The sequence below is a fragment of the Lepisosteus oculatus genome, chromosome 11 (assembly GCF_040954835.1).
Source record: "Lepisosteus oculatus isolate fLepOcu1 chromosome 11, fLepOcu1.hap2, whole genome shotgun sequence".
Taxonomy (NCBI): domain Eukaryota; kingdom Metazoa; phylum Chordata; class Actinopteri; order Semionotiformes; family Lepisosteidae; genus Lepisosteus; species Lepisosteus oculatus.
In genome coordinates, this window is record NC_090706.1 from 32,362,653 (window position 1) to 32,386,960 (window position 24,308).

At 33.7% G+C, this 24,308-nt stretch overlaps 3 protein-coding genes across 6 annotated transcripts; all 3 read left to right on the forward strand.

Moving 5' to 3' along the window:
• The first annotated feature begins 2,726 nt into the window (after positions 1-2,726).
• On the forward strand, positions 2,727-8,759 carry LOC107077668 (carcinoembryonic antigen-related cell adhesion molecule 3-like). Of its 4 annotated transcripts, none has more exons than XM_015349681.2 (8): positions 2,727-2,946; positions 3,585-3,878; positions 4,898-5,179; positions 5,436-5,732; positions 5,927-6,226; positions 6,908-6,988; positions 7,441-7,549; positions 7,930-8,759. In XM_015349681.2, exons 1-8 carry the CDS (start codon positions 2,886-2,888, stop codon positions 7,952-7,954), a joined length of 1,449 nt encoding a protein of 482 aa, XP_015205167.2. In that variant the 5' UTR covers positions 2,727-2,885; the 3' UTR covers positions 7,955-8,759. The 4 variants fall into 4 exon arrangements, with proteins under 4 accessions (XP_015205167.2, XP_015205168.2, XP_015205170.2 ...); XM_015349683.2 differs by having other exon boundaries at positions 2,870-2,951; XM_015349682.2 differs by lacking the exon at positions 7,441-7,549.
• Positions 8,760-10,558: 1,799 nt separating this feature from the next.
• LOC107077672 (uncharacterized) lies at positions 10,559-13,920 on the forward strand. The gene is made up of 5 exons (XM_015349690.2): positions 10,559-10,613; positions 11,038-11,358; positions 11,915-12,130; positions 12,579-12,698; positions 13,054-13,920. The coding sequence occupies exons 1-5, from the start codon at positions 10,559-10,561 to the stop codon at positions 13,149-13,151; spliced, it is 810 nt and encodes a 269-aa protein (XP_015205176.2). The 3' UTR covers positions 13,152-13,920.
• Positions 13,921-17,354: 3,434 nt separating this feature from the next.
• Positions 17,355-21,411, forward strand: LOC107077691 (T-cell surface antigen CD2-like). The gene is made up of 5 exons (XM_069195562.1): positions 17,355-17,420; positions 18,168-18,461; positions 18,741-18,995; positions 19,723-19,839; positions 20,436-21,411. The coding sequence occupies exons 1-5, from the start codon at positions 17,372-17,374 to the stop codon at positions 20,531-20,533; spliced, it is 813 nt and encodes a 270-aa protein (XP_069051663.1). The 5' UTR covers positions 17,355-17,371; the 3' UTR covers positions 20,534-21,411.
• The last annotated feature ends 2,897 nt before the right edge of the window (positions 21,412-24,308 follow it).

Consider the following 24,308-nt stretch of genomic DNA (forward strand, 5'->3'; position numbering starts at 1 on the left):
ACACACTGCTCCTTTTAGAACTCAGAGGGTTTTTCTCAGCATTTTATCTGCTGTTCTTTGACATTCAAATCATATTTCACCACAAATGATCAAGTTCATGTTCGGATTATGTTTGCTTTTCTGCTTTTGCAAGGACACTGCTATATGAGTTTGTTTTCCCTACAGACACAAAACGTAAAACAATATATTATTATTAATAATAATGCTCTTTTTTATTGCTATGTTGCTCATGCACTGTTACACTCTTTATATCATATCTTCAAAAGTAATATTAGGTTAGAAATATAAGGTTGACATCTAAAATTTGTGGTGAGTCATTAGGAGAACTGAGGAGAGCACGCATAAATGAGCTCAGTGTTAAACTACAGAAAGAGTTCATTAGAGTGGTGTTAGAAAATGCGTGCAGATAAAATGAAACTGATTTTAGAAAGAGCTACTAGTTTCATGTTAGAAAAATGTTTACAAATAAAACTTTGTATTAGTGAATGAAAACAGAAAACAAGAAAGAGGAAAATAAAGGTTTCAAAATCATGGCAGTGTTGTGGTTTTGTACTCTGTGAATATATTCCCATGAGAAAGAAGGTGATGTTTTTTTCATGATGAGCTTTGAAATATCTGAGGATCTCTGTCACCTGCCAGTTGAATCATTAACTAAAGCCAGGCTATAAAGGTATAGTTTATGGAAAGTTTGATTATGACAGGCTATAAAGATTACATTTTATTGCCCTCTGCCCCTTTGCTTGGTCTTACCTTGACACAATTTGCATGTGATACAGAGTGCTGCTTTGTACCCCTGACCTTTACCTGACTCCAGTTTTCTGCTTAGAGAGCTGACTGAAGGCTGTAAGATTCCTGGCTAGTTAGAAGAAACAGAAATTCAAAGGAACATCACAATGGCAGGTCCAATATTGTCATAACATGTTTCCCAAATTAAATATATATTTTTTTCAATAATTGCATTTATTTTCATGCCATTTATGTATTCATTCATTAATTTTAACTGTAAAATACTTAATATATTCTACAGTTTGTATGAAGCTACTGATGCCAATTTGAATCTGATTATGAAATGTGTCATAAAACAAATTGTTCTTGCAGTATGAAACCCTTATTCACAATCAGTCGGCATTGCTGATTGAAGCTTTTATTTTTAGTGTAAGTACAAAAGCATTTCAAATTGTGTTAGAAGTTTCTGTTGACTGCTTGTCTAAACTAAGAATTAAGAAGTACTGGTTTCTATGGCATTTTTGTGATTACTTCTCATCTCAGTAAATCAGAAGGGTCCTCCTATCCATCTTTCAACACACCACAATCATTAAGAACTTGCCCATAAAGATCTGGTATTTGTTTTCAAACCAGTTTGAACCCATTTCTAAATTTCCATCTTTACCCATTTATATATAATAACTTTGGCATTTAATTCTCTAAATCAATTGCCACATTGATATAAAATGGTGTTAACCCTAAAATGTAAAAAATAAACTAAAGAAATTTAAATTCTATTTGCATATCTAACTTTGATTTCCATAGTAGCTATATTTTCTGTTCATCTGAAATGATAGCTGGAGAAAGACCTTCTATATGATATTGTTTGAAAGTTTTAATTAAGTGCTTCATGTAAAATGTTATGTTCCGTTTATTTTTATTATGGAGTGCAGTGCTCTTTTATAATTCTATTATATCAGTGTACTAAATATTAATATTTAAAAGTCATTTGTAAAATGTTGACTTAATTCTGGTTGATACCATTACATTATAGATAAATCATTTGTTTAATTATTGGAAAGCTCATAAAGTATTTCAGAGTCATCTTTTTATGATGTTAAAAGTACATTCTATTAATACAGTATAAAGAGTATTGCATTTAATTGTATACAGTGTTCATTACCTGTAGGCCACAAAAGTGGATTTTGATGTGATTATTCTGACACCTAGTGTCCATTTTGTGATACAATACTGAAAAGATGAAATTGCAAAAGATATGAACAAAAAGTATTGGTGCTAAATTGTTTTTGTCTCCTCTTTCTACTTTATCAGAAACTGTTGATGCTTTCAGGATGAGTATTCAATTCAAAGTCACATTGAATGTGACCCAATCAATAAGTTCCTAAAGACATATTGTTTTAGTTTGAATAAACTGGTATGTTGGACCAGTTTATTCAAGTCTCAATGTAACAAATTACTTTTCTCTGACAGACACTGCCTGGGAAGTCCTGGTTTCAGTAATCTGCTGACACCACTCGTTTGGTGAAAAATCAATCCAAGCATTTCTTTGCATCTGAAAATGTATTCTTAAATTGAGGATTTTTCTTTGTTTCTGGATAAACATTCTTAGAAGAAGCAAAACTAAAAATCACTTGGTATGTTGCCATAAATTGGCAACATTTTAGATTATATTTACAGTAAAATGCAAACAGAAGTCTTAAAGAAGAATTCATTGTAAAGTGATTCATTATTATTCACTATTCATTTTCACCCATTTTATACAGTTCATTATAAACTTTCAGCACATTGTAGAATCAAATTCACATTGCCAAATAATTTATCCTATGATCTTATCTCTGATCACACAGTAGTGCATATTTGGTATTTTACAGGAAGACTTCAACTGTATTTGTCTAACCACATTTTCATTTTTATTTTAGAACAGCCTGTTAAACAGAAATCTATTTAAACTCATGCATATTCTGTTTCTGTTAATAAATATGGACCCACAAAGCATACCCTAGCACACCCAGGACTATGAATTCTAAGAGTGGGTGGTCACATTGTTTTCTATTGTGTATCTATTACAATTTGTGCCATATCTGCAAAGAGTAAATGCATTTTTATTCTTCGATATTTTTCTTTTACACAGTAAATGCTACACTCAGTGGCACCTAAATATGAATTTATACCTCTGTGTTTTTGGTGTCTATTGTTGGACTTTTTCCAGATTTTTAACCGGTAAGGTACTGTACTTTCTAATTAAAAACATCTTACAAGTTTAAGTGTAAGAATATGCCTCATGTATAAAGTGCAAGGTTTATCATCTTCTATCATAAATAAAATCAAAAGGTTCAAAGGTTTGTTTAATTTTTATATTTTATTTAAATTATATGAATTATGAAATTAACAACAATACCATATTCTTAAATAATATGACCTGCTGAAACTATGAAGATATGTATAATCATGCAATATTGGCAAATCTGTAAATATAATCAACTATTTTGTCTTCTTTTAAACATAAAATCTCCGCCTTGTTAGGTGTGATAATGTTAATTATTTTAGACAAAATGTAGAAGATACCTTTTGTGTACAAAGAATTAATACACTTTTGGGAATATTTACTGTATTCATATACCATGAAAAAATAATACATTTAATAATATAAAGTACTTTGTTTGACTGAATACATCTAATATTTCAATTATTATTTTAAAAACAGTTACTACTTATTAATTTAAACATTTGACTTTATGTTTTCAAATAATTTTTAAAGTTTGAAAAAGACTTTCAGGTTTAAAATGTATGAAAAATGGAACAGTGCTTTTGTCTTTGCTAAAGAAATAGAATCCTCACTTATATGCTTCTTATAACAGAGGCCAATGAAGAGACACATGTTAAGACTGGCAGCTCAATTTTTCTACATCTAAATAGAAGAGGCAATATGAGCACTGATGACTACACATTGAAGAAAGATGATAAGCTGGTGGTAAAATATAAAAGCTCTCTTCCTCAGTATTACGGGACTTATACACGTAGATCCCAATTCTATCCTAATATGACTCTCAGAATTGATGGAGCAATGGAAAGTGATTCAGGAAATTACTTGTTGGAAATTTATAACAATGGCAAGTTTGTACATAGAGAAACATATTGTATTGTCGTAACTGGTAAGTCACAACGCAGGATTTTTTTCCCCCTTTTTCATGTAGATGAGTAATACTGTGTATCATTTTATTTTCATAATTTGAGTGTACTGTAAGGATTACAGAGAGTTGTCTCTCTTGCCACTTCACAAACTTGTTACAAACTCAAACTTTATCTTTTACTGGCACATTGTGCGATACACAACCCAAGCATAAGTCCAACCTCTGATCATTTTCTCTCAGTAACCTTAACTAGTGTAGAAATTTCAGATTACAAAGTATAGAATCCTCTTGAGTTTCACTGTTTTGGCACGCTGCAGATGAGGTGAGTGAGGGGTATTTCATCGTTTGTGTTATCAATTTGATTTGTAAACGTGATCATGATGAAACAAAGATTTTTGAAACATTACTTTATATAATACAATGTATCTTCTAATCATAGTGCATTTTGTGGCACACTATCTTATGGTGATGTATAATAAAACAATTGTCAGAAAAAGACAAAAATTAAACAGAAATTAAATTGATCAGAATTCAAAGCTCGAGCATAAAAACTATTTTAAAGAAAGAAAACATGTGAAAGTGCTTATCGACTTAAAAAGAATATCAATTCACTGTCATGTTTTTTTGACTGTCTAAATACATTTGAGGATGTAAATATATTCATAACAACTACTGTATGTGATAGCACTTGTTCTGGATAAAAAATTACATAACTGATCAGGAGGTTGAAGCAGAACTAAGAATAATTTGCCATTTTCTACCCTTTAACTAAGTATAAGTTCATATTAATATCAAAATACAGTATGTGTATACAAATCTAAAAGTTGAATTTATAATACTTTATATTACTGTAGTATGTTTCATTGCTTTTGTGGTGCCTGAAGTATCTAAACAATATTTACATGTGAATCACTTCACAGCCCTTAGAAGAAAGAAAATGTTATTCCCACTGTAGTGCTGTTTGTGCACTGTAATTCAGAAATGACACATAAAATTATAAAAAAAATTTTAAAATCAAGGTGTTATTTATTCTATTTCAGTTCCACCAGTTTATGGCATCCTATATGGCTCTGTGTTCCTGTATCTAAGAAAGGGGAACCACTTGCGGAGTTCGGGCGTTGTGTGGAAGAAGAATGGCTTGGAGGTGGCTAGTCTCAAAAACTCGGAGGTCCGGCTTCATGAAGCTTACAATGGCAGAGCAGAACTCTTTCCAGATGGAACTCTCAGGCTCGACAGAACAGAAGCAATGGATGAGGGAACATATACTTTGGAGCAGACAGACGGAATGGGCCATAGGGAAAGCTATCGTTTATTCCTGCTTGGTGAGTTTTTAAGTCTTTCATAGACAAAAGTAGCGCCTGAAGCTCATTGTCTTCATTTATAGGAGAGGCATATAAGCAAGTGTATGATTGTATATCTTATTCTCGTCAAACAAGAAGGTTTAAGATCAACCCTGATGTCTACCATTTTTTTTGCTCTGCACAAAATATATAAGAATATTATATTCAATGTTATTACAGTCTCCTGTCAGTATTGATCCTTTTTTTTAACAGTGGTGATCCTATGCTTTCCCCTCAGAGAACAGCAAGTTTGACAGTGTGGATGGAGAAGAGGGGAGTTCAGTATTTCTCCACGTGCAGCAAGTCAGACTGCCCTCCAATATTCACATTACTTGGAAAAGGGAGGACAATCTGCTGGCCACCCTTAAAGATCATGACTATTACACTTTTAACAGAACTGGAATTGTGCTTTTCCCAAATGGGACACTAAGACTGGATAATGCCCAAGAGCCAGACACAGGACCATATTCTTGGGATATATTAGATGTGGAAAAAAAACATACACACCATGGAGTTGTACAATTGTTTGTTATTTGTAAGTTATCTTACCCGAATGCAAATGTACATTGTTAAACTTTGGTTGACGTTTAATGGCTCTCAGTATTTAAAGGTATTTGCATAGGTCATACAAATTAGTTTGGGATTTCTAGATAGTGAATTTTAAATCCAGAACTGTAATACATTTGGGCTATGAAAGCTGATTATAACTTTCAATATGTTGTGCTGCAGATAATGAACAGCGTCCACCAGTTTATGGATCCCTTGGCAGATCAGTTTCTCTGTCTTTGGTCAACGGCCGGGGTGAAAATGTCTATGATGTAAAATGGATGAAAGGAGACATCTCTGTGGCACAGTTCAAGACAGCCTTCCCTTCTTACAATGGAAACTATAAAAATCGGTTGAAGATCTTCAGTAATGGGACAATGATTATGGACAGAATACAGGAAAATGATTCAGGAGTTTACAGTGTAGACTTTTTCTATAAAAATGGTACAAAACACAAAATTGTGTTTAAACTGTATATAAATGGTAAGCATTTATTATTACTTGTGTGGACAATATTGCTAAAAGGAATGTTGTAATGACATTTGATAATTACACTTACTATTATCAGTGTACTGATAATACTACTATATTATTATATAGTACTACTTCTCTAGAAAAACCCCTGCATATGGAGGTTTGGAAAGCTAAGTTCACATTTTCACAGATAACCACTGAACTAAGTGACAAATAAACGAAAGACCCAAATTCCAGAGCCACAGAAAGTGTTAAATTGGTTTCAGTGCTTTAGGAAGATTAAGACGTTTTAGGAATCATAAAAGAGAAATTTTCAAAACAACTTTATATTGCAGACAACAACCACTAATGGAAAGTTGTCTGTTGCCTGTACAATAACATCACAGTTCTTAGAGATAAAAATATCAATGGTTAGAAGCACAACAAGAAAAATCGATCACTGTTGGACCCAAAATATAATGATATACTGTATACGGTATTGCAAGAAAAGAAAGAAAAGAAGAAAAAGTCAGGTACATCACCCCAAAGATGACAAACTAAAATCAGTAAATCTGCAGGTACCAGTTGGAAAAAAACAGTCAAGGAATTATTTTGGGGGAGGTCTTCAATATCATAGTGATTTTCAGAAAGTCTGTGGTATGTGCTTCAGAAATAGGATGCAGATTCACTGATTTTCTTTTGCTTTTTCAGACTCCACGCCTCTAGACAAAAATATTCATACAGTCTGCAACCCTGATGGGAAAATTGATTATTTCTGTTTGGTACAAGAAGGTACAGTATAATGAATTGTACTCATCTCAATATATTTGAAAAATAGAAGAAAATATTAAATATATCTTGATGTAATTCAATTATTTAATATTGTTGTATTAATATTTGGACTACATCTCTAAGCTTAATGAGAGGTGTAAGCTTACAATAAAATATTTTGCTTATTATACACCATGTCAGGATATCCTGTTGCATTAAGTAGTTAATCAGGTATCCCATTATTTTTTCTGTTTTTAGCAATTCATGAGTTGCTCTTCATAAATGTACGTTTGACAAAGGTCAATGTCACATGGTTATACCGTGAACTGTAGCTTAGCTTTAGTTCAGATCAGGACATGTCAGTGTTGTATACAGTTGTGTACAGTATATCATTGCATCTACAGTATATGAGAAAGAAAATAACATAGCTGTTCTAATTAGGGCATTTGGATTGATTTTGTCTTTCTTCTCAGGTCTGATTAGTGAAATGGCAGTTTATCTGATGTGTCACTTGTGTATGGTTTTGGTCTTCCTCACAATCTCTGTTTTTGTGCTGGTTTGTCTAAAAAATAGGAAAACAAAGTAAGTACTGTACACCTCCTGTCTAAATAAAGACATTTTCTGGACAACTACAGTGGTAAACAAGTTTGATGTATGCATCTCTTTCCTAAAGAAGAAAACACTATAATAGTACTTACGTGTAATATATTGGTAAACAAATATTAATTCAAAACCAATTATAAAGTCTCTTGTAATAGAAATCTAGTTTTCTGAAGTCAATTGGATAAGTAATAAATACAAAACACAGGGACATGGAATAATTTAACCTAAAGCTCCTGGTCAGTGGCATTCCCTCTTATTTGATTAGCTGCTCAAGTTTAAAGAGCACAGTATGTAGTAAACAGTACTGTATATACTGAAATGTAGCTTTGAATTCTGAAACTGTCTCTTTTTCTTTATAGGAGAATGCAGAGGAGACCAATGTAAACTTGTAAAATAAAATGTACCAGCTAATTTCAGGTTATGTGGAATTAAAACCTTTGATCCAAATGCCAGCAATGATGAACTAGGATAAAAAATCATCCCTTGCATTTGAAGCAAGCACGCCAAACATTTAAAGCATGCATTTAAAGCATGCACGCCAACATTTGGGCTATGTAGCAGTTTCATAGGCTATTTCGTTATTATTTTCAAGCTTCATTTCACTGTGTCTCATCAAAAATACACATATGTTTTTGGTAACGCTCTATGTGATACAGAAATATAAATACTGGTTTGAAAGGGATTGATCTTGAGATTTAATCATACAAAGCAGTTTTGGATTATGGAATCCATTTTGTAATCAGGGATATGACACTTACTCTCTCTCTCATTTCTGTGCTACACAGTCAGTTTTATGTGTATTTGTGTCCATGTTCTAAGATGGCAGAAACAATTATTGGGAAACAGCAGCCCCAGCTCAACAATTTACTGTATATCATAATACAGTCCTCAGAATGGCAAAGAGCATCACAGATGATTCTACACACCCGCTCCATTCTCAATTCATAGTGATCCCATCAGGTAGACTGTACAGGGTACCAAATTCAAATAAAGATATTTATAGTTATATTATCTTTTGTCCCTGCTCAATGAATGTATGTTAATGTAGTCTATTAATGTATCACAAACTTTTGTGATGTAATGTACTGTACTTCATGTGATTTTACTGTTTTGTTTTTGTATTTTGTACTTTTATGGGAGAAGCCAAAGACACATTTCAACAGTAGTGGACAATAAAATATCTATCAAGTATTTATCTATTGTCTTTTCTGCTCAAGACAGAAAAGGTTCAGTTATTGCAGCCTGAGAATTAAAATTTATTTTAGTATGACAATAAGATCATGTATTGTAATTATAATAATATTATAATGTTCATTTATTTGCTTTACAATGTTGCAACTCGTTGGTTATGTTACCAATACATACAGTATCATCAGTAAGACTAAAGTCTGTCTTTCTTTCACAGCTTACATTGTTTCTATTCAATACATTTCCATAGACAGTCCAAATATATCTGACTGAATTAAGCAAACTGTCAGGGAAAATGACATCTGCCTGGCTCCTGTCTGTCAAGTTGAATTTTTCCAGGGACTTTATTTAAAAACTGTTATGACAATAGCATGTGATAGTATAACTTTCTATTGACACGTTTTGTATTATACAGTATAACAATTGTAATCTATTACAACACAAGTGGGAACATTTTTCCCTACTTCAGGATCTCTGAATTTCAATATATCCTGCTAAACAATTGTTATACACTATGGTGGTGAATGAAGAAAAGTATTATTTATTGATCATTTAGTACTGTACAATATTCTGGTAATGTAACGTTTATTTACAGTTACGTCGAATGTACTCACCAGGCTAGGCTATTGCATCATTCCCCTGCATGTCCTGTAGATTTGACTCCTGACTATTTCAATACGAAGAAGAGCTGGTGGAGCTGCTCCTCACTATTGGCTCCCTGGCATTAAGGTTGGCACCGCTGCCTTTCAGCTAATGTGGTACGAGTTCAGTTCTGGGTCTGATTCAGTGTTGGACTTGAATTTTCTGCTGGAGCTGCTGTTTCCTCACATTACCCTAAGATATCCAGGTGGAGGGCAGTTCTGCCTTGTGCCCTATTCTTCCAGAATAGACTCACTAGGATTTGCAGCTTCTGGATAATGGTTGCGTATTCTGTAGGATTCTGGAATGATGTTTCTGAGGTTCCATGTTTTTCTGAAGCTGGTGTTCAATAGCCTTTTGAAAAGTAGCTGCACAAAATCACTTTGGGTGATTGGGTCACTTAGATGCTACAGTAGCAACCAAATAAGCCACATGCCCCAAATGGCCTTCACTTGTTTTTGTAACATGCTTAAATTGTTTTTGCTGTTTTTCTACTTTTAGAGTAAATTTGCTCTCTTCTGTTCATCAAAATAAATTTGCAAAGGTCATTTTAAAAATGAAGATGAGCGCATGTTGAAAAAGAATGAGTTTTACTTTCCTCTTTTTAGTCAAAGTGCAATAAAAAAAAGAGATTTCTCAGAACAATATCACATGCAGAACATATGACTTGGTAGATGAGATATGTAATTAAAGGCTCATGAATAATACAGTTAGCACCCATTCTAAGACATGCAAAGAGAGTGACACAGCTCAAGGGAGGCTAAGATTCCTTTAAGAAGGGAAGATGTCATTAATAGAATGCGTAGATTCAAGCTTCGAGTTTTTCTAAGATAAAAATACACAAAAGCTACTGCTCTTTCTAATTTGGTCACCATGTGCAACAAATTTCTCAACTTTTTGGAGAAAAAAAGCACATGAACAATATGCCTGATATGTAAGCTACTGTCTCCCCCTCATTTGCATGATGTCAATTGAACAGAATTGAGTAAAATAAGCAGAGCCTGAGTAAAAGTGGCTGATTTTATATAGAAACCTAAACAGGTACTGAGACGAGCCTCATAAAATTAGAACACATTCGGAAACTTCCATGTTGAAATTCTCAGCACACTGAATTCTATATTCATTCCCTCATTTTGGCATTGACAGACTGTAAATGAGAACATGACTTTCCACTGCAGTCTTCTGGTCATGCTTTTTTGCTTCAGCTTTTTGTCTGGTGAGTTCTTTTCATAAATGGTACATTTGTATTTGTGCTTTAATTAAAATTTGTTAGCATGACATTTTATCTTTATTAATTCATTATCAGGTGAATTATTCCCGATTCCCTATAGAGAAGTGAAGTATTTTATTATCTTGAACAGCTACAGTGGTAGAAATCTAAATGGGTTTTCAAAGGGCTTACACCTACAGTGCTGGAATCCCACATTAATTTTACTTTAGTCATTGCTTTTTATATTTTAAAAAGTCAGCAGCCATATTGTGCTTTGGCAAAGAGGTGATTTTACACTCATGACCCAATGCCAAATTAAACTGGTAAAAAGATGATTTTTGATACAGTTAGTAAGTGGCAAAATGTATAAATTTGCAAAAATATTTAAGAAGAAACTAGTTTTTCTTTCTTGTCTCATGTCTCCATGTAGTCTTAGGAAGCCCAGGATTTCCTCATGTCCGACTCAATGTGTCAGAGTTTTCCTGCATTTTCCGGAAAAACGGAAACAATTCTGTGGCTATGCTTGATGATAATACTACGGCACAATCCTATGGCGATTATGAAAACAAAACAAACCTTTTTCCAAATGAGACACTTATGTTGCATTTGTGCTTGAAGAGTGATGTTGGACACTGTAGTGTGGATGTTCTCAAAAATGGAACACGATTAGAATGTGAGCAATCTAGTATGGATGTCATTCTCAAAAATGGAACACACTCGGAATGTAGACCTGTCTATGAACTACCACAAGGTGAGATGTGATTTTTAGAGTACAACATGGTTATGAATGAGAGATCTTAAATTTGGAAAACTATAGAACACAGATGCACTGTCTAATGCAAATGTCCAAAGCATTTTCAGCAAAATGTTTCATTGCTTTTCTAGTTCAGTGATCAGGAATGAGTTTAAATGAGTAAGAACAATGTTCTGCATTGTTGCAATTTTCACATACTCCTTGAGCAATATAAGGACCCTTGGAAAGTCCAAAGAAAGTATTTAGAAAATAAATACTGTAAAGACAGCATAGACGTCTTACTTTGACATTACCAGTAATATACAGTATAGAGTAATACATCTTTAGAGGGTAGCTCCAATAACAAATAAACAACAATACAATCACAGTAATATTTAATATTTATCTATCTTCCCAATTATAAACTACATTTTCTAGGCATTTTCTAGTTTACAGTGAATGTAAATTGTAAATTTATAGTTACAAATCACTTGTTCTCATCATTACAAATAAAACTTACAACAGAAGTCTGGAGTTGGAGTAATCTTGAGTTGGATTTTTTTTTTGTTTTTAGACCTAGCATTGCCTAAGTCTGTGGTGATTTACAATTTTCTGAAAAGCAAGACAGTGTTCTTTAAGTGCTCAGTGAAGACTGAAGTGGATTTAATATTTGAGTGTAGGCTCAATGGAACACTTCTAGAGGATGAAAATGTTTCTCTGTCCTGTGAGGTGAAAAACAATGCTGAAAACCAAGAGCATGCCCATGTCTGCTTCGACTGTGGAACTCAAAGTAAGTAGAGTAATATAAAAAGCTGATAATTTACAGGCCCTAGAAAGTGTATATCTCAGTTTTTAAGGTGAAGGGTTTGTCAATATGACAAAAAATACCACCCTTAAGTAAAGTATGAATTACTTAGAATTAAAATTTTATGTATTTATGTTTGTAGTATGGCTGAATAAATTAATGGTTCAATTGAAGACACATTAATTAGTACAACTGAGGTATCCCTTGTATATATTATATTTTATTTAGAATAATCAGTGATGCTTTTCTAAAGCGAGAATATTATGAATAGGGAGAAATAATACAGCATAAGGCAGCGTCCTAAAATCTTTATGGCAATGGGGGATACATGGATCAAACACCTAATTTCATTTAACTGTGGAGTAAATTGCTAATATTTGTGTGAAAGCCATGATGGAATGGAGAATTAAAATACTATCCTATGATTTTCCAGACAGAATGAGAGGATTTATTTTGTACATGGTGATAACCGTTGCAGCTGCTGGGACAGTGGTCACCATTGCTCTTGCTGTTATTTTCTTTTGTGTGAAGAAACATGGCCACAAGCAATCAGGTAGGTATCGTTGTTTTTGACCTTATCTTTTCAATCTACTTTAGTACCACACAGAGATTGAGGTCCTAGAAAACAAGTGTAGCTCTGAGTATAATTTGCAGGTTTTGATATGCAGTACTTTGGAACAGTCATTGATATACTGATTTCAGGTAGTTATCACTGAATCACAAACACTGTTTCATGCTCTGTGCATCAACCATGTTCTAGAAAATACCAGTATAGAAGTTTCACTTTAAAAATGGTTTCCTGAGTTTTTTTTGTACAGAAAACCTTTGTGACAAAATAGCTGGTTGTCTTTAAATAGGTTTATTGATCTTGTCGAATTCTTGATATCAGGTTTTTATTTGTTTTGTAGACGAGGGGGACCCATGCACGAGACCATTCAAGCTGGAACAAAGCGGGACGGATACAGTAGTCTATGCTACGATACGGATCGCTAAGGCAACAAAGTGACAGGACAGTCAACAACATTTTTTTTATTTCTAGGGCAATAGCTGATTGCCCACACCTGTCCTCATGTGTCACATTGCTATTTTCAGAAACACAAAAGCATTTCTTCTCTAGAACTAAGTTAGCTGACTAAACTGACCTAAGACCTAATGTATGTAAAGATTCCACAGTGCAATGGCACGCATCACAATCAGTAAAGAAACATGTTTTTTATTTATTTTTTTGTTTCCAGTTATTTTTAACCCACTCAGTTTGGAATCTTCAGTCATTTTTAGTTTGCAACTCAGCAACAGCAACAACCCCGGTATTTCAAAATGAGAATGAGGATGGGCAGATACTGCACCCCCTCCACTCCAGCAGAGCGGTTCATTTATTAACACAGTTACTCTGAGTTGGGTTAGCACCTAGAGGAGGAGTTGATCACAAAAAGTTGCCTTAATTCCCTAGCTTTATCAAACTGTTTGTGAATTTAAAAATGCTTTAAATGTTAAAGCCTGATTACTGATATTAGCTGTGCAAAATATTCAATTTGATGTTTTTTAAATATTGCTATATTTCTAAGCTCTTTAAAACAATATCATATTATGCACATTCTTTCAAAGCACATTTACTATACATCTACTCTAAAGTTTTAGAATGGGGAGCAGAGGGGGGGTCAGCTTGCATTTTCAATTTAACTTTGCAAACCTAATGGCACATCAGTATGTTTAACTGATCACAACTAAAGATCTTCTTATTAATGAAATGTCTTATATCAGTTGTGACCTAGCTTCTTCCAAAAAGCTGTACTCCAGATTTGTAGTATTTTAACTAAACTAAAGATTTTTCTTTTCAAAGTCTCTTTTAGAATCTGTTTTAAAGAATGTTTTAGCAGCTGACCTCTTACTATAGCTCATCCTTTTCTGAACAGTTCCTCCTTCTTACTGTATATACTGAAACCATATCCCATTAGGCCATTCTCACTTAAAGGTACATCTGTCATGTTTTAGAAAAAAAAAAACATTGCTGTAACATATTAATAAAATTAATAATCATGGTTTATCAACTCTCATACCAATTTTCAAGGGCACAAATAAAATGTATTATAATTTGGAAGACTTTAAGTAAAGTAATGATTTCTGTATCTTTTAATTATTACCTCTCAATTAGTCCTTACCATTAGATTCAGCTGCTACCTTAAAACTCTGTTATCTTGCTTGTGGAAATCTTTGAAGTACCTCTGTCCCTCAGATTTATGACATTAACCTGGAAAATGAAACAGCCCTCAAAATAAAACAGAACCCTGAAGATAGGGGTACAGCAGAGTGATTTTAGGAAATTAGAAGTTTTTTTAGAGTGATAAAAAAGAAAGCTGCAAGAGAAAGATTCTTGGAGTAAAACAAAAAGAATGCCACACAGTAAAAACATATTGTTATAATATGTGGTGTAATTTATCATAATTCATCAATTTAATATGCATTTTGAGTATTAAGTGTTAAAGCAACCCCTATAAAATGTAGAAGTTTTTCATAAATGGCAAAAATATGTTGAAATCTGGGATTCAGAAGGAATGTATCTAAAGTATTTGGTGTTGCATACATGGTTTAAAATATCTATAGTAATATATAGCAAAACTGATTTACTGATGATCTTCTGATCAATAACAAACATTAAAAACCAGGTTGGTAAATTAATATAACTTCAAAAAGGAATAAATTATATTTTGATAAGCATCAATGCCTTGTGTGCTTTCTACCTGCCCTTTTTAAAGATTTGCAATAGTTTTTAAATACTTCTAACTACTTATTGAGTAACAGGTAAGGGAAGTTAAGTGTTTTTGATGTTTTGCTTTGTATTTGGTCAGTCTAAGAAGATAATTAACTACGTGAGAAGAAGCCTTGTTTCTTGTCAGATTAAAAATAAAAACAGGATGTGAGTTTCCTGTCCACAATTATGTGACTATGGGGGTGTTTTTGCAACCGTTGACATGGCCTGACTTTCAAATGTTCAAGCTACTGACTCATGAAGCCATAGTCCTTATATAAAAGTGCTGCTTCCTTTGTGCTTACTGTATGTATTTCACAAAAGCTTTGGGGTTCTGAAAGCATTTCAGGTCTTTTCGGCAAAATATGAGTTGTGAAGTTATGGATGTTTGTGTTTTTCAGAGGATGTTGAATCTGTCTAGTTGTCTTCAAAACATATACAGTAGTCATATCTACATAAACATACTGCAGCTACAATAGAAATAGCTGTACATGTGTAAAGTAAGGTAAGGTGCAACCCTAGTCTCTTTAGTGAGGATAAAACAAAGAAGTATCAGTTAAGAGCAACACTGATGCACAATAATAGCTTTTCTGATGCTGTTCAAAAAATATCTTCCTGCTCTCAAAGCTGTGGAGTAGAGTTATTTTCCTACAGTACATGCACTTTTTGCAATAATGCTAGATTCTTCTGTTGGTTGTGTTTACATCTTTAATGTGTCATATATTTTAGAACTGAGAAAAATCCCAGCACATTCTCAACATTTTCCTTTTTCTTACACAGTTATGATAAACAGTAAAGGGGAGTGACATCAGACTCAACTTACAAAAATACACAACTCAGTTGATAAAATTAAGATATACTACACAAAATACCCAAATATGTTTTATTAATGTGTCTGATATTTTATAAGCAACATGTCTTATTCATTAACAATACTGATATACCTAGAATGGTAGAATGGTACCTACAATTTTGTTTGGACTGGCATTCTTTCATTTGCAAGTAACAGATAAAATATTTGAAGTTGATTTTGATACAATGGAATCTCTAAACTTTATTCATTCAGTAAATGCAAAGGTAATTGCTTAAAAAACAGATTTTCACATTAAATACAAATTTGAATTTAAGCCATACAGTTTGTGGTGATTGAAAAGCAAGGTGAAGGTAATGATACTCTTCCTGTATACCATTTTAGTGCAGAGAATGGAAAAAAGCAACACATCACAAACTTTTGAAATCACAAAGCCCCTGCCCTCTTTCTGCGGCTTTGCATTAGACATGTAAGAAAATGTCAGTAAAAATTAGTCTGCATAAAGTATAATTTTAAGTATATAAATTGTAGAATGAATATATCAATCATTAATCCATCCCTTCATTCTCAATAATCTCTTTAGCCTTAGAGGGCTGCAGTAAACGGTGGTGTAACCTGAAGGCACAGGGCACAAGGCTAAACTACACCCTGAGTGGGATGTTAGTCCATCACACTTCAAGGCATTATCTTGGACTCCATTTGTCTTAGAGATATGTCGTTGAACTGTAGGAATAAACTGTAGGAGGAAACCAGTCCACCCATAGGAAACTCATGCTCTATATAATTTATTTTCCAGAGAGCTACAGTATGAGGCAGCAGTATTAACTGCTATTAACAGTATTAATTTACATTCCTATAATACAATTAAATTCTAAAGAAGTATGCAGATTAATATGTCTTATCAGAAGGGGGTTTACTGTGAGTTACAGGGTAGTAGCATGTGTGGCCAGTATTGGAAGCAATACAAGCTATGCCATGGTTTGTATTTTTTTTTTGCCATGATATGCATAAATGACATTGTGTCAGATTCATCTGAATTTATCTTGTCCAAGGGCTTGATCAATGAGGCATCATTCATTCAGGCTGCCATCAATACAACAGGCCAGTTCATATACAAAACAGCAACATGTTAAAGCAATACAATCAAGATGCGGCCACACTTAAGGGTCAGGGTGTTAAAGGTAGTTAATGCTTGTTTACATATGAGACTACTGAAAATGATAATATTATCCTCTTTTGTAACTTATTTTTTATTTTTATTAACATTGTACCTTGTAATTTAGTCTGTCAGATATGCATGGCTTGTCTGTAATACTTCTATGACTATACATTACCTTATATTATTAAGATGTAATTCATGCTGAAGCCTGTGGAATATGATACAAATACCTCATCAAATTCTCTGAGGTATATTCATACCTCACCAATTATAATTCAATGTACTTCCAATATAAAATTATGGTATATACGTTGGTATATATACTAACGCAATGGTTAGATATAGAGTCATTCAGCACAGCAGTGAATCACACATTGAGAATGTGCAGGGCAGCTGTGGCAGCACCCCCAGTAACGATTCCACCTTTGAGACTGTGGTTTTGAAATTTCCACTCATCATAAATTCTTGCATATGAGAATTTGTTTAATATCCCCTCTAACCCTTCTAACAATGGACAGAGCATGGCCTCTTCTCGCCTTCTCCTTTCTCTTTTTACCAGGTACACGGATTCCTTCATTTTCTTCACTATGAACGAATATTTGCTGAGTTAATTTTAATTTTGGAAGTGGCATAGGCAATACATAAAATAATTTCACTGGCATTCTCTTTGCTTCAGTTGATGGTTAAATTCAAATATTTATAATAGTAATATTTCAATTTAGCGAGGATCTTTGAATTATGTTATACACATTTAAATTCAAAATATAACCGGGTCTAAGATATACAGTACAGTATATTGTGTATATATACTGTATATATATTACTTCATAAATGTGTATGACTGAAGTTATTTTTGCAGTTCCAAATTCACTTCAAAATGAACAATGTAATTTTAAATTACAGATTGATAGTGTTAAGCGTAGACATACTGTACGGTATAATCCGTATTTATAATACTATTTTGTTTTAGCCAGATAACTTGAAATTAGCCTATATCACATCACTGGCATACTAGAAGTGGTTGTATAAAGCATATATGACATAGCTACAACCTGTACAACATTTGCACAGATTCAATTAATTTTTCTTATTCCCAAATCCTGTGGTTTATGGCAGGTTTTTGTTGTTCAGAGGCAGTTTTCTTCCATTTAATAATAACCTCTCATCAAGCATTGGGTATTTATTTTGAATTTGTATTTAAGTTACTGTTTAATTTATGCCTGAATTATTATTATTAAAAGGGTTCTCTATAATGTTATATATTGAAGAAATCAATTAACTATTGCTTCTTTTTTCTGTGCTGCAGGCAGCAGAGCCTCCCCAAATCTGTATGTGGCGACAGGCAGTACAGTCTACCTGACTGCGGACAATGGAACCCAATTAAACTTCCATGAATTCGACTGGTATATGAAAACTTTCAGAGTGGCCAAGTTGAGAAATTCTACTGTTCACTATTATTGGAGGCAAGGTGAAATCTTTTTGAATGGGACTCTCAGACTGGACAATGTCAGCAAAAATGATACTGGAGAGATTACAGCTAAATTGTTTGACACAAATGGAAAAAATATCCTCCAAATTACATATAATCTGAATGTTCTGGGTAAGATATTGTTACATATTTTTATGAAGACTGGTTTTATTAATTTATAATCAATGCTTTGTGTGGAAAAAAAAAAACACATCCAGCATCATACTGACCAACTTTAGCAAGGCATAGTTTGTTACAGTCTAAATAAAATGGTATAACCATGTGAACAGCACAATATAGTGTCTTAATAATATTAATTGACATTTAATTATTAATAAGCACATAGTAGGACTAGTAGGTCTAGGTTTCAAACAAAATGACTTTTAATTTCCCTTTTGTTTTTCATGAAAGATCCAGTGTCCCAGCCTGTAGTAGAATACATGAAGGCTTCTAATGGACAATCAGAGTTTCACTGCTTGGTTAAGAGTGGAGATGACCCCTTGTACTCCTGGAGTTTCGATGTTAAACCTCTGGATAGTACAGTTTTTTTTCACATTATTGAAAACCACAAACTTCGTTTAAGTTGCTATTCTGGAAGAGTAACCTGCACCGTTTCAAATTATGTCAGCCGACGTTACAGTGAACCTCTTCCATTTACCTGTGCAGGTAAGATAATTCCAATTTGCACCTGATAGATAATTACTACTAATGTAGTAGTAACCTATGTTGTGATATCATAAAAACAAAAAAAAATATTTTAAATATTTTTGTGATTGGCTGAATCACTGCTATTTGTCTTTACAAATCTAAATGATCACAACTACAAAAATAAAGTAAAATTTCAATATTTAAAAAAAGAAATCTAAATTAATCACATAATCATACACTCAAATAATATAAAAATTAAATCATATATTTCCTGTAATAGAACTCTCTGGTTTCTGTAACTGTTGAACAATTAAACTATGGGAAATCAATACTGTATCTAAATTTAAAATGTCTGAAAAGTTACTTTGTGCACTTAGTAACTTTTATAATCAACTCATTGCCTTAAGTTTGGGGCAGCAAATAATGGGTTAATGTTAACGTGTTCATGCTCATGTTAAAACACATTTTTTATGGTGACAGATAGGTAACCTCTACTCATGATAATAATGATACAGACTTTTTAGTTATCTCCCTTTTTGGTGATGTAGAACTTTAATTATTGAGTGTTGAGAAAAAAAAAAGTTTTGTTTCTGGTTATCTTCAAGATATATTTGCTTGTAAATAGCTTAAGATAAGGTCATATATATACATAAATTAGGAGATACTTGGACTGAAGTAATTTATGTTGTAATAAATATACAGTATAATGTATATCAATTCATTAATTAATACATCTCTTCAAAAGATGAAGAATCAATGCAGGTGACTGGACTTGGATGGTGCATTGGAATTGGGATTATGTTTTTTGTTTGCTCATCGGTAGTTATGTTTCTCCTCTACTCTCGAAAACAGAAAACTCCAAGTAAGCATATTTGTTTTTTTAAGGTCTTTAGTCTCTCTGAAAGGGTATCCTCATGCCACAACTGCAATTCTATATAATCGTTCTAACAGAATGATTTCAGAAATTATTTTAACAAGTTTGTATTTCACCTTCTACTAGTATATGTATAGTATATAATATATATTACTGTAAACAATAGGAACAGCATTTTATATACATTCACACTAATGTTGCTTAGCAAAATTACAGATTAATGTTACTTTATATTAAAAAATTAACTGAATAAAATCTATTATAAAAGCATCATTTGCCTGAAATTATCTGACATGTGTGCTGGTTTGATTTTTTGTTCAATTCAAACCGTACCATAGGCATGTTAATTTAACGGTACCAATTGGTAATGTACCCAGGTGGTAGAAGCAATGTGGAAAAATAATGTTGTGCATAAAATATCATTATTAACAATTAATTTTAATTTAATTTTGTACAAAATACATCAGTGACAAATTCTCATTAAAATTAAATCTTGATGATCTGCCCCAAAACCTAAACCTAACTCAAAGACAAATCATTTAAAACATTCTTCATACTAAACACATTTTCTTTTTTTTCTTTAGCTGTTAGATTCAGACAGAAAAACATCCCAAATCAGGAAAACCAGGATGAAGCAGATGTAACCTATTCTGAACTCAAGATCATTAAACAGCAAAAATGAATAGTCGCCTGGTTTATTCACCTTGTACGATTGTTTTCACATATGCATTCAGAACATTTTAGCTACATCTACGTTTACTTTCAAGTCATTTGAATTTTAACATTAGAAAATTAGACACATGTCCAATTGTCTTGTTTTAGAGTACTTACAAATACTTATTTTAATCAATATGACAATAATATTTTGATCAAGCATATTTAATGAGATTATAATTTGATCAATAAAAAAGATGTAAATAGAAATCAGTACATGAGCTACAGTATCGTGGATCTGCCAGATGAGGTGTTAAAGAAAATGTTTAAACCACCAAATGTTCTAGCTGTCTTAGACTCTTTTGGTGCAACAGTAATGAGTGAGAGGGAGGAATATAAAACAAAGAAAAGAAGAAAAAAGAATGGGAGGCAGACACCTCATCACTCCTGTTTGCCTTTTTATTGTTGGTGCAACAATTTAGGCCTCCCATATCTTCACTGCACAAACTGTTTATATATTTGGCTGTGCGTTATTTTCATAAAAATCAAGTCAATCCTTTCTTTTTCAGTTTTTGTGCTTATTTCTATGATTGTATAATCGATGATGTATAATCAAAACTTCATGGGAATATGGAATTATTGCTGTCTTACTAATCCCCCCAGTACTATTACCTTTGATGAAACCCAGAGTAGCAGCTATGTATGTCCTACACCTGCTTTGGACCCTTGAAGATTATCCTGCATCTTAATGATGTACTGTTCATAATTTTTTGCCTTTAAACAAGCCAGCCTCTTTCCATGGCATTTAAAACCACATGCTGCATGAATTAACCTTTTCTTTCTGTTTCTTTCTGTATGTAACTGTTGATTGTTCGTTATCCTTAATAAATTTGTTATTTTGCTTTTCTTGGTACTTGTGTATGTGTTATTTATATAAAGTAATATTATTATTATTATTATTATTAATAATAATAATAATAATAATAATAATAATAATTCCTTACACTAATATAGCATTTTTCTGGAAGCTCCACTCAAAATGCTTTACAGGTAATGGGGACTCCCCACACCTGGATCATGTAACACCAGCCTGACGTCAGTACTCTTACGACACCCCAGCAATCAGTGGGGAAGAGAACATAGTAACGAAGCCAATTCACAGAGGAAGATTATTAGGAGACCAAGATCAGTAAAGGCCATGGGGAACTTTAGGCGTAACACATTTGAGATTACACCCCTACTCTTTATGAGAACTGCCCTGGGATTTTTAATAATCACAGAGAGTCATTATTTTACAGAATAGTGTCCCCGTCACTATACTGTGGCATTAGGACCCACACAGACCACATGTTGAGTGTCTCCTACTGGTCCCACTACCTCTTCCAACAGCAATCTTAGCTTTCCCAGGAAGTCCCTCAGACAGCAGCAGGCCAGGCTCCCAACTGCTGAGCTTCAGTGGGTTGCCAGTTGTCAGCTGCAAAGTGATATAGCTGCTGGCTATGTATTTATTTTTACAAATCTGTACTGATTATAATAATTTTAGTTAGGATTGTAATAATTCTGAATTCAAATTCCTTTCTACCCTAAATACTACTGCTCTAAACGATCTGAGCCTGAGGCAGGGCCGGCCCTAAGCACAGGCGAACTAGGTGACTGCCTAGCCCCCAGGGCCGCCAGGGGTCTCCCTCAAGGTGCAACACAGCATATTTTTAATTCGCATGTTCAAATGTGAGCAAAAAATTCCCTAGAGCACCTCTTTCTGTTGCTGCTTTGGATTATCCTAATGGAAGCCCATGTCACAAGATGACCGATCATATTCGAGTACGTAATGTTTCTGAAGCGCAGAAAAGAAGAGCGGGCTAAGTGATCTCAAACTAGAGGGAAGCAAAATTGAGTCATTGTAATGTAATGCTCTCGGGTTCACGTGGGTATACGCTCCCACCGCTGCCGCCACAGGTAGGCCCCCTACCGTTGGGGACTCGAACCTGTGTCGAGCGTCGAACCTGTGTCGAGCGTCACTCAACAGGGACCCAGCCAGTTGAGCTAAAGAGAAATCTCCCCCCAGCCTAATGACTGCGATCCCTGCTATTCACAGGGAAGGCAGTGACGTCACCGCCCTGGTAAGATGGTTTGCACAACCTGCAATGTCCGCTGTATGCTTTATATTAATAATGAATAATATGCGTAATGATGTAATAATTAATATTTCTTTTGGTTTTGAGTTTGTCGGATCCATGTAACTAGCAAATAGGTAGACATAGCATGTTTTTGATTTAGACATGTACACTGCTGGAGGTGTTTTTTACTAGAAATTAACAGATTAACGTTTTCCGCAATTGTACCCATGCCGTGCAGCTAAATAAATGCTGTCTGGCTAAAAGTCGGTGCTTCCCAGCCAAAAATAAGTGTGAAATCTACTGTACAAAAGACTGTTCAGCGAATTATACGTAATCGTCATCACAACGTATCGCTTTCCTTGCAGTTTCTCCTGTGGTACATTAAATGGGGGTATTGAGAAAACAACCCGTAGCTCTTCAGATTGCAATCACTCTCCCAGTAACAGCAACAGGAGAAGAGAGAAGCTTTTCAGAGCTCAGGTTGATTAAAACATACCTGGGGACATAAATATAGACAAATTTATTTTTTTTGTCAAATGTTCCTGTCTGCTCAGCCTTGCTGATCTCACATCCTGGTTATTAAGTGCAGTTGTTTTTTTTTAATTTCTTAATTTCATTTCAACTCTTTTCTAGAAAGGTTTCAGTGCAGTACTTTTTTGAGTTATGATTTGCTATAATTTTGAAGTAACAGATCCTGTTTATAATTATTTATGGTTATTGCTCCTTTTAATTACTTTCAATGTTCAATGTTGCAAAATGTGTACCTTGTGTTCTTGTTTATACGTTATTTATTAAGTGTTCTTCAAAGCTGGTTTAATAAGAAATTTCTAGTTAAATAATTCATTTATTTTGTTGTACTAAACAGTAAAATAAGGTTGTGGTGGGAGTTGATAATAGCAGTGTATGTACAGATTGTGATCTGGAGAGGCCCCTTTCCAAAGTCTTGCGTAAGGCCCTTGAATGTATACTTTATGCTGCGTTGGTGTATCCATCCACCCAGTGGAGTGTGAAATACTCCATTGGTAATGTAGTCTTTTAACGATCAACACAATTTTATTTTCAGAAAGTGTGAATCAACACTGAACTAGTTAGATTATAAATACACTTAGACTTTGCTGTTCTTAAAATTATATTTAATCTCTTCATCCATGCATCCTTCCATCCATTTTGGTGGGTAGCTGCATCAGCATGCATAGTCTGCAAAGGAACAAAATAAATAGGTTTATTCCATGCTGAAAAGAGAAGAGAGAAAACACAATGTTTCGTCTGTGAAGCCTTTTTCACTTGAAGAAGGTTTCATGGTCGAAACGTTGTTTTCTCTCTTTCTCTCTGGTTTGCCAGCTTCTTCTTTCTTCTCTTCATTTCTGTGCTCAGGTCTTTCTGAGTTGCAGGTGTAATTTATACAACCCTCATGTAATTGGATTGCAAAGGAAATGCAGATGGTTCTCAATTCACGTAGTTAGATTGTAACTATTGTATAATTTATATACTGTACAGATGCAGCCATTCAAAATGGGTGGGGTATTTCGCGGTATACCCCGGTGGGCGTGTCGCATCAAAACGCAGTATAACGCAGTATCATTATAAAGTATCCGGAATCACCTTGTAAAACAGCCAGGAGGAGTCAATAAAGCTTAACCTCTCATGTACAGCATTTGAGCTTTTAAATTTAAACTGTGTATTACA